At 39.6% G+C, this 14,886-nt stretch overlaps 1 protein-coding gene across 1 annotated transcript; it reads right to left on the bottom strand.

Moving 5' to 3' along the window:
* Positions 1-8,716: 8,716 nt before the first annotated feature.
* Positions 8,717-11,209, bottom strand: LOC115794882 (C-C chemokine receptor type 2-like). The gene is made up of 3 exons (XM_030750572.1): positions 11,102-11,209; positions 9,872-10,024; positions 8,717-9,662 (listed from the first exon to the last, which is right to left on the bottom strand). The coding sequence occupies exons 1-3, from the start codon at positions 11,106-11,108 to the stop codon at positions 8,758-8,760; spliced, it is 1,065 nt and encodes a 354-aa protein (XP_030606432.1). The 5' UTR covers positions 11,109-11,209; the 3' UTR covers positions 8,717-8,757.
* Between the last annotated feature and the right edge of the window lie 3,677 nt (positions 11,210-14,886).

The raw sequence follows: 14,886 nt of genomic DNA, 5'->3' as shown, positions 1-14,886 counted from the left end.
TGCCAAATCACAACAATCACATCAAGGAGTTTTAGACTGTAAGATAAAGACCCTACAATAATTACAGAGAAAACCCAACAGTCAAAATGACTCCCTATCAGCAAGCATACGGAGACAGTGGAAAAAGAAAAAAACTCCCTTTAAACAGGAAGAAACCTCCAACATAATCAGGCTCAGGGAGGGGCAGTCATCTGCTCCTTACTCCTCGGCCTCCTTTAGCAGTAACGGTACTTGTAATAAATGTAGTCTGTTTGTAGCTCTGGAGGCCAGGCTTTCTGAACTGGAGACTCGGCTCCGCACCCTGGAAAATCCTGTATCTAGCCAGGCCCCTGTAGCGGGTGCGGACCATGGTAGCTTAGCCGCCGTTAGCTCCCCCCCAGCAGATCCCGAGCAGCAGGGAAAACAGGCCAGCTGGGTGACGGTGAGGAGGAAGCGTAGTCCTAAGCAGAAGCCCCGGGTACACCACCAACCTTTTCACGTCTCTAACCGTTTTTCTCCACTCGGCGACACACCCGCCGAGGAACAAACTCTGGTTATTGGTGACTCTGTTTTGAGAAACGTGAAGCTAGAGACACCGGCGACCATAGTCAAATGTCTTCCAGGGGCCAGAGTAGGCGACATTCATGGAAATTTGAAACTGCTGGCTAAGGCTAATCGTAGATTTGGTAAGATCGTTATTCACGTCGGCAGTAATGACACCCGGTTACGCCAATCGGAGGTCACTAAAATTAATATTGACTCGGTGTGTAACTTTGCAAAAACGATGTCGGACTCTGTAGTTTTCTCTGGGCCCCTCCCCAATCAGACCAGGAGCGACATGTTTAGCCGCATGTTCTCCTTGAATCGCTGGCTGTCTGAGTGGTGTCCAGAAAACGACGTGGGCTTCATAGATAATTGGCAAAGTTTCTGGGGAAAACCTGGTCTTGTTAGGAGAGACGGCATCCATCCCACTTTGGATGGAGCAGCTCTCATTTCTAGAAATCTGGCCAAATTTATTAACCCTCCTAAAAACTGACTACCCAGGGTTGAGACCAGGAAGCAGAGTTGCAGTCTTACACGCCTCTCTGCAGCTTCTCTCCTCCTGCCATCCCCCCAAAACCCCATCCCCATAGAGTCGGTGCCTGCTCCCAGACCACCAAAAACCAAAGCTAAAATCAGCAAAAAACTCTTTAAGCATAAAAATTCAAAAACAATAAATAATACAGCTTCATCAACTGCACCAAAGAATAAAACAATTAAATGTGGATTGTTAAACATTAGGTCTCTCTCTTCCAAGTCCCTATTAGTAAATGATTTAATAATTGATCAACGTATTGATTTATTCTGCCTTACAGAAACCTGGTTACAGCAGGATGAATATGTTAGTTTAAATGAATCAACACCCCCGAGTCACAGTAACTGTCAGAATGCTCGAAGCACAGGTCGAGGAGGAGGATTAGCTGCAATCTTCAATTCCAGCTTATTAATTAATCAGAGACCCAGACAAAGTTTTCATTCTTTTGAAAGCCTGACTCTTAGTCTTGTCCATCCTAATTGGGAAAATCAAAAAGCTGTTTTATTTGTTATTATCTATCGTCCACCTGGTCCCTACTCAGAGTTTCTGTCTGATTTCTCAGACTTTTTATCTGATTTAGTGCTCAGTTCAGATAAAATAATTATAGTGGGTGATTTTAACATCCATGTAGATGCTGAGAATGACAGCCTCAACACTGCATTTAATCTATTGTTAGATTCAATTGGCTTCTCTCAAAATGTAAAGGAGCCCACCCACCACTTTAATCATACTCTGGATCTTGTCCTAACATATGGCATAGAAACTGAAGACTTAACAGTATTCCCTGAAAGCCCCCTCCTGTCCGATCATTTCTTAGTAACATTTACATTTACTTTAATGGATTACACAGCAGTGGGGAATAAGTTTAATTACAGTAGAAGTCTTTCTGAAAGTGCTGTAACTAAGTTTAAGGATCTAATTCCTTCATTGTTATGCTCTTCAGTGCCATGTGCCAACACAGTGCAGAGCAGCTACCTAAACTCTGCTCCCAGTGAGGTTGATTATCTCGTCAATAGTTTTACATCCTCACTGCGTATAACTTTGGATACTGTGGCTCCTCTGAAAAGGAAAGCTTCAAATCAGAAGTGCCTGACTCCGTGGTATAATTCACAAACTCACAGCTTAAAGCAGATAACCCGAAAGCTGGAGAGGGAATGGCGTCTCACTAAATTAGAAGATGCTCATTTAGCCTGGAAAAAGAGTTTGTTGCTCTATAAAAAAGCCCTCCGTAAAGCTAGGACATCTTACTATTCATCATTAATTGAAGAAAATAAGAACAACCCCAGGTTTCTTTTCAGCACTGTAGCCAGGCTGACAAAGAGTCAGAGCTCTGTAGAGCCAAGTATTCCTTTCACTTTAACTAGTAGTGACTTCATGGATTTCTTTACAAATAAAATTTTAGACATTCGAGAAAAAATTATTCATAACCATCTCAAAGATTATTCTTCATGTTCGGCTGTTTTCAGCACTGCTGGTATTTGTTTAGACTCTTTTGCTCCAGTTGATCTTTCAGAGTTAACTTCAATAGTTACTTCCTCCAAACCAGCAACATGTTTGTTAGATCCCATTCCTACTAGACTGTTCAAAGAAGTCTTTCCAATTATTGATGCTTCAATCTTAAAAATGATCAATCAGTCTTTATTAGTTGGCTATGTACCACAGACCTTCAAGGTGGCTGTAATTAAACCTCTGCTTAAAAAGCCATCACTTGACCCAGCTGTCTTAGCTAATTATAGGCCAATCTCCAACCTTCCTTTTCTCTCAAAGATTCTTGAAAGAGTAGTTGTAAAACAGCTAACTGATCATCTGCAGAGGAACGGTTTATTTGAAGAGTTTCAGTCAGGTTTCAGAATTCATCACAGTACAGAAACAGCATTAGTGAAGGTTACAAATGATCTTCTTAGAGCCTCTGACAGTGGACTCATCTCTGTTCTTGTCCTGTTGGACCTCAGTGCAGCTTTTGATACTGTTGACCATAACATTTTATTACAGAGATTAGAGCATACTATAGGTATTAAAGGTACTGCACTGCATTGGTTTGAATCATATTTATCTCATAGACTCCAATTTGTTCATGTAAATGGGGAGTCTTCTTCACACACTAAGGTTAATTATGGAGTTCCACAGGGTTCTGTGCTAGGACCAATTTTATTTACATTATACATGCTTCCCTTAGGCAGTATTATTAGAAAGCACTGCATCAATTTTCATTGTTATGCAGATGATACTCAGCTTTACCTATCAATGAAGCCAGATGACACACATCAATTAGTTAAACTGCAGGAATGTCTTAAAGACATTAAGGCCTGGATGACCTCTAATTTCCTGCTTCTAAATTCAGATAAAACTGAAATTCTTGTTCTCGGCCCCACAAATCTTAGAAACATGGTGTCTAACCAGATACTTACTCTGGATGGCATTACTTTGGCCTCCAGTAACACTGTGAGAAATCTTGGAGTCATTTTTGACCAGGATATGTCCTTCAATGCACATATTAAACAAATATGTAGGACCGCTTTTTTGCATTTGCGCAATATTTCTAAAATTAGAAACATCCTTTCTCAGAGTGATGCTGAAAAGCTCATTCATGCATTTATTACTTCTAGGCTGGATTATTGTAATTCATTATTATCAGGCTGTCCTAAAAGCTTTCTGAAAAGCCTTCAGCTGATCCAAAATGCTGCAGCTAGAGTACTGACAGGGACTAGAAAGAGAGAGCATATTTCTCCCATATTGGCTTCTCTTCATTGGCTCCCTGTTAAATCTAGAATAGAATTTAAAATTCTTCTCCTCACATACAAGGTCTTGAATAATCAGGCACCATCTTATCTCAAAGACCTCATAGTACCATATCACCCCAACAGAGCACTTCGCTCTCAGACTGCTGGCTTACTTGTGGTTCCTAGGATACTTAAGAGTAGAATGGGAGGCAGAGCCTTCAGCTTTCAGGCGCCTCTTCTGTGGAACCAGCTTCCAGCTTGGATTCGGGAGACAGACACCCTCTCTATTTTTAAGATTAGGCTTAAAACTTTCCTTTATGATAAAGCTTATAGTTAGGGCTGGATCAGGTGACCCTGAACCATCCCTTAGTTATGCTGCTATAGGCCTAGTCTGCTGGGGGGTTCACATAATGCACTGTTTCTCATTCACCTTATTTACTTTGTTTATACTCCACTCTGCATTTAATCATTAATTGATATTAATCTCTGGCTCTCTTCCACAGCATGTCTTTCTCTCCCCTCAGCCCAACCGGTCGCAGGCTCAGGGAGGGGCAGATGACTGCCCCTCCCTGAGCCTGGTTCTGCTGGAGGTTTCTTCCTGTTAAAAGGGAGTTTTTCCTTTCCACTGTCGCCAAGTGCTTGCTCATAGGGGGTCGTTTTGACGGTTGGGGTTTTTCTGTATTATTGTAGGGTCTTTACCCACACTACAAAGCGCCTTGAGGTGACAGTTTGTTGTGATTTGGCGCTATATAAATAAAATTGAATTGAATTGAATTGAATTGAATCTGCCACGACTGGTTGGAGCTGAGGGGAGAGAGACAGGACAAAAGACATGCTGTGGAAGAGAGACAGAGATTAATAATAACTAATGATTAAATACAGAGTGGGGTATAAACAGAGTAAAAAGTGGTGAATGAAAAGAAATACTCAGTGTGTTGGTCATTTTTTAGGGATCCTCATGTTCTTTTTGGACGAAAATTTAAACCCAATTAAACCCAAAGCTTCCAGAAAATCACTGGGATAAACAGGTTCCAGTGCAGGCTGTTTATTAGACAACTTAGTTACACAAAACACAGACAAAAACCATAACACAGGCAGTAACATAGTTAAGACTGAGATACACACACAGAGACAGAGAGAAGAAGAGACAAACAAAGTGACAGAGAAAGATGCAGAACCAGGAAGAGAAGAAGAAGAAGAGGACAGGAAAGGGTTAGAGCGTGAGACAAAGAGTAGGCCAACAATTATATCTTAAAGGTGGTAACTGCCCACTTCCCTTTGACCCCTCCTAATATACAGAAAGTCTCACCCCCTTAAACTTGAACCCCAACCAATCACCTGTTGAGGCTCTGCCAACTCTTTTCCCACGTGGGTTAAAGAAACAAACGTCACCAGGGTACCTCAGTGTTTACAACAGCTCTGGCAGATGTAATAGTGAAAGCTCTTCTTTCAATTAAAACCTCTGCTATGAAAACAATCCCCACTTAGCTACAATTTATCCCCTCATTAATTCATGCTACAAAAACACAGGTGGGTCTGCAAAGCTCCACTTTTGGAGACTACCTGTTATAAGACTTCCTAAAATACATCATGAGGTTACAATGTCATGTGAAACAGAGATGTTCCTGCATCCCACCAAGACCTCAAGTTTGTATGAGTAATAATGTAGATATGACAGGCCTTACCTTTACCCCAGTAACCTTAAAGCATACAGTGTTCATTAATTCAGTGTGTGACTAATATACTTTTAATACATGATATAAAATTGTGACAGTAAATACCAATATAAAAGAATATAAAAGAATTGTTGGGAAGAAAATTCCCAACAAGTGCATCATGGGAATCCCCCCAGCAGTTCAGGGTTCAGGGTCACCTGATCCAGCCTGAACTACAAGCTTGATCAAAAAGGTAAGCTTTGAGCTTAATTTTAAAAACAGAGAAGCCATCTGTCTCCCAAATCCAGATTGGGAGCTGGTTCCAGAGAAGAGGGGCCTGAAAGCTGAAGGCTCTGCCTCCTATTCTTCCCTTAAGTATCCTAGGAACCACAAGTAGGCCAGCAGTCTGAGAGCGAAGTGGTCTATTGGGTCAATATGGTTCTATGATGTCTTTAAGATAAGGAGGAGTTTAACTATTCATGTATGTGCATGTGAGAAGAAGAATTTTAAATTCCATTCTGGGAGCTGTTGAAGAGAAGCCAGTATAGGAGAAATATGCTCTTTCTTTCTATCTTCTCCATCGTCTCCAGCTTTCAGCTTATCTTCTTTAAGCTGCGTGGTTGTGAGTTATACCACGGAGTCAAGCACCTCTGATTTGAGGCTTTGTTTTTTGGAAGAGCATCAGTATCCAGAGTCATACGCAGTGAAGATGTAAATCTACTGATGAGATTATCGGCCTCTGTGGGAGTGCTCTGCACTGTGTTGGCACATGGCATTGAAGAGCATTATAATGAAGAAATCATATCCTTGAACTGAGCTTCAGCACTTTCAGAAAGACTTCTACTGTAATAAAACTTATTCTCGTTGTGACGTTGTGTCCCTGGGCAAGACACTTAACCCACATTGCCTAAGTGTATATGTGGTTGTGTGTTTGGTGGTGGTCGGAGGGGCCGTAGGCGCAAATTGGCAGCCACGCTTCTGTCAGACTGCCCCAGGACAGCTGTGGCTACATTAGTAGCTTACCACCACCATGTATGATTGAGCCTTGAGGTGTGAATGAATAGTGCATGACATTTTAATGTGTCTTTGAGTACCTTGAAAAGTGCTATATAAATGTAGTCTAATGCATTATTATTAAGAAATGATCAAACAAGAGGGGGTTTTCAGGGAATACTGTTAGGTATTCAGTTTCGATGCCATCTGTCAGAACAAGATCCAGAGTGTGATTAAAGTGGTGGGTGAGCCCATTTACATTTTGAGAGAAGCAAATTGAATCTGATAATAGTTTAAATGCAGCACTGAGGCTGTGATTTTTAGCATCTACATGGATGTTAAAATCACCCACTATAATTATTTTATTCGAACTGAGGTCTAAATACAGTCTGAGAAATCAGATGGAATACTGACTTCTTCCTGTGCTGTTACCTTAACAGGGAATTGGACAAGAAAACAAAGTTCCATCACATGCTTGAGAGTTCCTGAGACAAACCAAAGTGATGGGTTATGGAAGTTTAAACAAAATACTCTAGTACGTGCAGCTGGTCAAAGCTTATGTGTTATTGAATTATTTATAGGTAGGTGTATAAATGTAAATATTTATTTCTTGTGTTCTGTTTTGGTTCGATGCTGGTTTATGTAGAAATGTATCTTTTCATTTGGACTTGTTAAGCTGGAAGGTACAGTATAAAAAGAAGCCAGTTGCTTTCAAAGCGGTTTGGTGTGTGTGTGTCGGGGTATCTGTGAAGTTCCGATCAAACAATAAAGCAAGCTGGTGGATGAATTTTGGGATGATACCAAGAAAATATCCCCCACACCATTACACCACCACCAGCAGCAGCTTGAACTATCAATACAAAGTAGGATGGATCCATGCTTTCATGTTGTTTATGCCACATTCTGACTGTACCATCCAAATGTCACAACAGAAATTGAGACACATCAGACCAACCAACATTTTTTCATTTCTTACACTGTCCAGTTTTGGTGAGTGAATTGTAGCGTCAGTTGTTTTTAGCTGACTGGTGTGGTCTTCTGCTGATGTAGGCTATCTTCATGAAGGTTCAATTGCTTCAGGATTCAGATATGCTTTTTTCTATACCCTGATTGTAATAAGTGATTATTTGACTGTTGCTGGCCTATCAATTCAAACATCAGCATGGCATATTCATGCCGAGAACTGCCACTCACTGGGTATTTTTTTTTTCCTTTTTCAGACCATTCTCTGTAAACTCTAAAGATTGTTATGTAGATAGATCAGCAGTTTCTGAAACACTCGGTCCAATCCATCCACCATCAATAACCATTCAAAGTCACTAAAATCAACTTTCTTCCCCATTCTGATGCTCTTTTTGTACAAAAGCTTTATTTTTTAGTTGTTAACTATTTACCCCAAAATAAATTTTTTTGCATACTTTTCTAACAAATGTGCCTCTATGTGTTAATGTGAGGTGGGAAAATAGAAAGGGCAAAATGTATTCAAATGAAGAGTTTATTTTTTTGTTCTTTTCAGAATAATCAGATTGTTAACAGCAGCTTATCAGAAATTACAGAGCTTAACTTGCTAAACTTTACTTCAGAATACTCATATCTGATGAAATCTTTATTGTTGTTCATCCTTCACTAATGGCCCCCTATAGCAGATCATACTCCTGTTTTATAGTGGTAAACAGTTTCTACTTAATAAGTAAATTTGAGGCTATCTCACATCATATCTTGTGTTTTTGATCATCTCACTTTTCATGATTGTATACAGAATTTTGTCACTTAAATGTCGGAGGAACTATAATTTGAGAAAGAATCAAACTTGTGATTTTAGTGACAAAGACCACTTCAAGCTACTTCACTAAAAATGAGCAATGTAGTTGTCCATTCTGAAAAATTAAAGACCAAATTTGACTTTCATTTGAAGTAATTTCAAGATATGAAGTATCAGTTTTGTCTTAAAAAAGCTACCATACAAATCAGGACAAGAGAAGAGAGCGTGTCAGACTCATCTACATTGCCAAGATAACTAAAAAGAAGATCTGAAATAGCAAAAGTTACTGAAGCAAAAGAAAATAATTATTCATGATGTAAATGTAGGCATAGACACATTTGTACTGTTCATATATACAAAAGAGAGTCAAATTGCAATTCCATATCAAATTCCATTATAGATGTGCTTCTAAAACCAAGCTCCTTATTGCCATACATTTGAATGTAATACTTGTTCCACAGGCTCATTAGGAATATCTGAAGAAGAAATTAAACTTTTGCAGGCTAAGATAAGGTCTGCAGTAATAAGAGGGTGAAGCATTCATGCCAAATTAATTATAGCTGCCCCCAGCTTCTACATCACATTAGTGGAGGTGACTTCAGAGGACCTGGACATAACTGAGCTTCTCCTGAATGAGCTGTCAGACAAACCTCTGCTGTAACCAGGCACCAACTTTTTCAGCAGCTGCAAGGCTCTTCTCATAAACTTCTGTCCCACAAAAGCGTATATGATGGGATTCAGGCAGCAGTGAGTATAAGCAAAAGCCTCGGTGACTGTTATTGACATCCTTACATTTTTGTACCAGGTGTGATCGCTTGGGATTATGTTTCTATCCTGGAGAAATTTCAAGAAACGGGAAATGTTGTATGGGGCCCAGAGCAAGAAAAATACAACCACTATACAGATGATCAGCTTGACTATGCGGTGCTTCTTTGTGGTCCTCATGGTCACCAGCGTGGGGATGATCCTGGAGTAGCAACCTACCATCACCAACAAGGGAATCACGAGGCCCAGCACATTTACGGTGAACAGGTCATAGCGCTCCCAGACTGTGCTATTCTGAGGATAGTCACACTCGAACCTTTGGGAGTCTGAATCATTTTTCATTGCTTCTGTGAAGATAAAATCCGGCAGAGACACAAACAAGCTCAGCATCCAAACAAACACAGTCAGAATGATGGCTGCCCTCATCGTGCGATAACGTGCAACCCTGTGAGCGTGCACGATGATCATGTAGCGGTCCAGCGTCATGACAACCATGAAGAAGATACTGCTGAAGAAGCCAGTCTGGTGAGAGCCGGAGATTAAACGGCACATGAAGTCTCCAAATATCCACCGGCTGACCCTGACGTAGTGAGAGTAGAAAGGCAGCGTGAAGATGAAGAGGAGGTCGGAGAGAGCCAGGTTGAAGAGGCAGATGTCTGTCAAGTTGCTCTGATTGCGGTGCTTCACCAGGACACACACCACTAGTGCATTACCTTTGGGAGAAAAACATTATAGAGGTACCTGTCACACTGTCATATGTAAAAAATATCCCCTCTGTCTCTTTCTCTCTCTGTGTGTCTCAGGTCGCTGTTTTGCACATAAACACACCTGCATACATCGTTTACAGTCTTGGAAGGCAGGTCCCTGCACTTTGTAAACACAATCCAATCCCCACAGGATGCACAAAAGAGGACACACCTACCTATGAAGCCCAAGATGAAAACCAAACTATAGAGAGGGGTGAGAAACACTTGCTTGAAGTCCTTTACACTGCTCAAGTCATCAGGAGGGCAGGTTTCATTATACTCATAGAAAAAGGAGTAGTCGTATTCAGTAGTCATAGATGTGTTCTCGACTGCAGAGAGAGGGATTTGAAGTTATTATTGTTGCTATTAATTTTAGCATGGGCTGTGACAATTAAGGTACAAAATGGCATATCTAATAGGCTACACAGAGACAGTTTTATTGCTGTACACTGAGGCTGGTGGAGATAAACTGGACTTATTTTTGTGTACTCATCACATTAAAATCTCAAATCTCATTGTACATTCCATATAATGACAAATAAAGGCATTCTGATCTATTCTAAAATGTTTTCATTGGGACCAAAAAAAAAGAGGTGCCAGTTGAAGCAGCTACCGGTGCTGACACTGAATTGTTGTTTTTTTTTGTTTGTTTTGTTAAAGGTGATTTTTCCTTTGCTATGAGCACCGCAAATAATTCTCCATTGATCTCTTTTGTATTGTTGTTGTGGTCCCCGGTCAGCTGACATTGGGGGTGATTTTGCCACCTGTTGGCTGTCATAGGTACTCCCGCCTTGGAAACATGATTTTCATGAAGACAAAAGATACCATTACTTGATGAAAACAGGATTGAAACCTCCTATCTATGAGTTAAATCTGCGTCACTGTTGTAACTAATTTGAAGACAGGTCATATGAGGATCAAAGTTCATTATCAAAGTTCATTAGCCCAATGTCTTTGTATACCAACACAAAACTAAGACACTATTTTTGTTTTTATTTGTTAATTTATGTTATAGATTTCCCCTTTTTTGCATGTAAAGAAAATATTTAACATTATCAATATGATTTTTTCTATCTTATTATTATAATGTCTAACTCAGGAGACACATGATTGCAAGTGTAAATGCATTATGAAAGGTCACCTTCAAGGATACTGAGGTGGTGCATGTATTTTGTATGGTTTTGGAAACAATCAAAATAACAGTGAAAAATCTCTAGCTCATGAATAGAAAGAAAAATCATGAAGTAATTGTGACCTAATTTCAGTTACATGTGGATTGAAACTGCTGCAAAAATGTGTCCAGCTTTAAATATTGTACATTATCACACATGCATATTTTCAATAACGCTGCAAAATATTGCACTTTAAATGCACTGAATTCTGGATTACTGTAAAAATGTGTTCACCTGACATGGTGATATCTCAGTGATGGCTTTTCCAACCTGGTAGAGTCAGGAATTACTCTTCAAGGTTCCTTTTCTCCCCGTCTTTCATTGACGTGATGCCTTTAGATGTGCAGAAATGAACTAACAATGTTAAAGTCTGCAGTCCGTTAATGAGGTTCACAGAAACAGAAACGCAGATTTTGTTTCCTGTACGTCCCCAATTCAGATCTTTATCTTAACATCTAGACACCAAAAAATACCTCAAAGAGCAACACAGCACATGGTGACACAGATTCAGAAAATGACTGCTGGTTTTTTATTAAAGTGTGAGAAAGTTTATTATTATTTTTGTTATTAATATTATTTGTTTCATCGTCTTCTTGGTCTCATTGTTGTACATCACTGCTGAATATCATAGACTACACTCAAAGGACACTGTAGTAGGCACACCCTGGTAGTACTGGATTGGAAACAGTTTTGCCTTCAGAATTGCCTTAATTCTATTCAATTCAGTTTTATTTATATAGCACCAAAACACAACAGTCTCCTCAAGGTGATTTACATTGTAAGATAAAGACCCCACAATAATTACAGAGAATACCCAACAGTCAAAACGACTCCCTATGAGCAAGCACTCGGTGTGAGTGGGGAGGGAAAACTCCCTTTAAACAGGAAGAAGCCTCCAGCATAATCAGGCTCAGGGAGGGGCAGTCATCTGTTGCAGCCAGTTGGGGCTGAGGGGAGAGAGACAGGACAAAAGACATGCTGTGGAAGAGAGACAGAGATTAATAATAACTAATGATTAAATACAGAGTGGGGTATAAACAGAGTAAAAAGAGGTGAATGAAAAGAAATACTCAGTGTGTTGGTCATTTTTTAGGGATCCTCATGTTCCTCTTGGACGGAAATTTAAACCCAATTAAATCCAAAGCTTCCAGAAAATCACTGGGATAAACAGGTTCCAGTGCAGGCTGTTTATTAGACAACTTAGTTACACAAAACACAGACAAAAACCAAAACACAGGCAGTAACATAGTTAAGACTGAGATACACACACAGAGACAGAGAGAAGAAGAGACAAACAAAGTGACAGAGAAAGATGCAGAAACAGGAAGAGAAGAAGAAGAAGAGGACAGGAAAGGGTTAGAGCGTGAGACAAAGAGTAGGCCAACAATTATATCTTAAAGGTGGTAACTGCCCACTTCCCTTTGACCCCTCCTAATATACAGAAAGTCTCACCCCCTTAAACTTGAACCCCAACCAATCACCTGTTGAGGCTCTGCCAACTCTTTTCCCACGTGGGTTAAAGAAACAAACGTCACCAGGGTACCTCAGTGTTTACAACAGCTCTGGCAGATGTAATAGTGAAAGCTCTTCTTTCAATTAAAACCTCTGCTATGAAAACAATCCCCACTTAGCTACAATTTATCCCCTCATTAATTCATGCTACAAAAACACAGGTGGGTCTGCAAAGCTCCACTTTTGGAGACTACCTGTTATAAGACTTCCTAAAATGCAACATGAGGTTACAATGTCATGTGAAACAGAGATGTTCCTGCATCCCACCAAGACCTCAAGCATATATGAGTAATACTGTAGATATGACAGGCCTTACCTTTACCCCAGTAACCTTAAAGCATACAGTGTTCATTAATTCAGTGTGTGACTAATATACTTTTAATACATGATATAAAATTGTGACAGTGAATACCAATATAAAAGAATATAAAAGAATTGTTGGGAAGAAAATTCCCAACAAGTGCATCATGGGAATCCCCCCAGCAGTTCAGGGTTCAGGGTCACTTGATCCAGCCTGAACTACAAGCTTGATCAAAAAGGTAAGCTTTGAGCTTAATTTTAAAAACAGAGAAGCCATCTGTCTCCCAAATCCAGATTGGGAGCTGGTTCCAGAGAAGAGGGGCCTGAAAGCTGAAGGCTCTGCCTCCTATTCTTCCCTTAAGTATCCTAGGAACCACAAGTAGGCCAGCAGTCTGAGAGCGAAGTGGTCTATTGGGTCGATATGGTTCTATGATGTCTTTAAGATAAGGAGGAGTTTAACTATTCATGTATGTGCATGTGAGAAGAAGAGCATTATAATGAAGAAATCATATCCTTGAACTGAGCTTCAGAACTTTCATAAAGACTTCTACTGTAATAAAACTTATCCAACACTGCTGTGTTATCATTTGAAGTAAATGTAAATGTTATTAAGAAATCATCAGACATGATCAGACAAAAGGGGGTTTTCAAGAAATACTGTTAGGTATTCAGTTTCGATGCCATCTGTCAGAACAAGATCCAGAGTGTGATTAAAGTGGTGGGTGTGCTCATTTACATTTTGAGAGAAACCAATTGAATCTGATAATAGTTTAAATGCAGCACTGAGGCTGTGATTTTTAGCATCTACAGGGATGTTAAAATCACCCACTACAATTATTTTATATGAACTGAAGTCTAAATTAGATAAAAAAGTCTGAGAAATCAGATGGAATACTGACTTCTTCCTGTGCTGTCATCTTAACAGGGCATTGGACAAGAAAATAAAGTTCCATCACACGCTTGAGAGTATCCCCCATACCATTACACCACCAGCAGCAGCTTGAACTATCAGTACAAAGTAGGATGGATCCATACTTTCATGTTGTTTATGCCACATTCTGACTGTACCATCCGAATGTCACAACAGAAATTGAGACTCATCAGACCATGGTCAGTGACCATGGTGAGTGAATTGTAGCCTCAGTTGTTTTTAGCTGACTGGTGTGGTCTTCTGCTGATGTAGGCTATCTTCATGAAGGTTCAATGTGCTTCAGGATTCAGAGATGCTTTTTTCTATACCCTGATTGTAATAAGTGATTATTTGACTGTTGCTGGCCTATCAATTCAAACATCAGCATGGCATATTCATGCCGAGAACTGCCACTCACTGGGTATTTTTTTTCCTTTTTCAGACCATTCTCTGTAAACTCTAGAAATCTTTATGTAGATATATCAGCAGTTTCTGAAATACTCGGTCCAACCCGTTTAGCATCAATAACCATGCCATGTTCAAAGTTACTTAAATCAACTTTCTTCCCTATTCTGATGCTCTCTTTGAACTCCAGCAGGTCAACTTGACCATGTCTACATGCTTAAATTCATTGAGTGTCTGCCATGTGATAAGCTGATTAGATATTTGTGTGAATGTGCAGTTAAATAGTCATGTTTACTGATGTGAGCAGTGTGTAATTTTTCTTTGCATGGAACATTTTCAACTTGTATTTGGGGATGAGGTGACAAACTTTGCTCGGTTTGACAGTAGTTGTTATCGTTCAGATTCTCTGAATCTTTTAATAACATACTGTACCAGAAGATGTGAAAGTCCCCATGAAATTTATGTACAAAAGCTTTATTTCTGAGTTGTTAACTATTTACCCAAAAGACATTTTTTTTTTTTTGCGTACTTTTCTAACAAATGTGCCTCTATGTGTTAATGTGAGGTGGGAAAATAGAAAGGGCAAAATGTATTCAAATGAAGAGTTTATTTTTTTGTTCTTTTCAGAATAATCAGATTGTTAACAGCAGCTTATCAGAAATTACAGAGCTTAACTTGCTAAACTTTACTTCAGAATACTCATAACTGATGAAATCTTTATTGTCGTTCATCCTTCACTAATGGCCCCCTATAGCAGATCATACTCCTGTTTTATAGTGGTAAACAGTTTCTACTTAATAAGTAAATTTGAGGCTATCTCACATCATATCTTGTGTTTTTGATCATCTCACTTTTCATGATTGTATACAGAATTTTGTCACTTAAATGTCGG

The sequence above is a fragment of the Archocentrus centrarchus genome, chromosome 16 (genome assembly GCF_007364275.1).
Source record: "Archocentrus centrarchus isolate MPI-CPG fArcCen1 chromosome 16, fArcCen1, whole genome shotgun sequence".
Classification (NCBI taxonomy): Eukaryota; Metazoa; Chordata; class Actinopteri; order Cichliformes; family Cichlidae; genus Archocentrus; species Archocentrus centrarchus.
This window is presented reverse-complemented; position numbering and strand designations above follow the sequence as displayed.

Bases quoted from the DNA above. Each gene is read 5' to 3' on its own strand.
- LOC115794882 (XM_030750572.1), bottom strand. The intron at 9,663-9,871 runs GTAGGTGTGTCC...TTTCTCCCAAAG, and splicing joins TTTCATCTTGGGCTTCATAG to GTAATGCACTAGTGGTGTGT.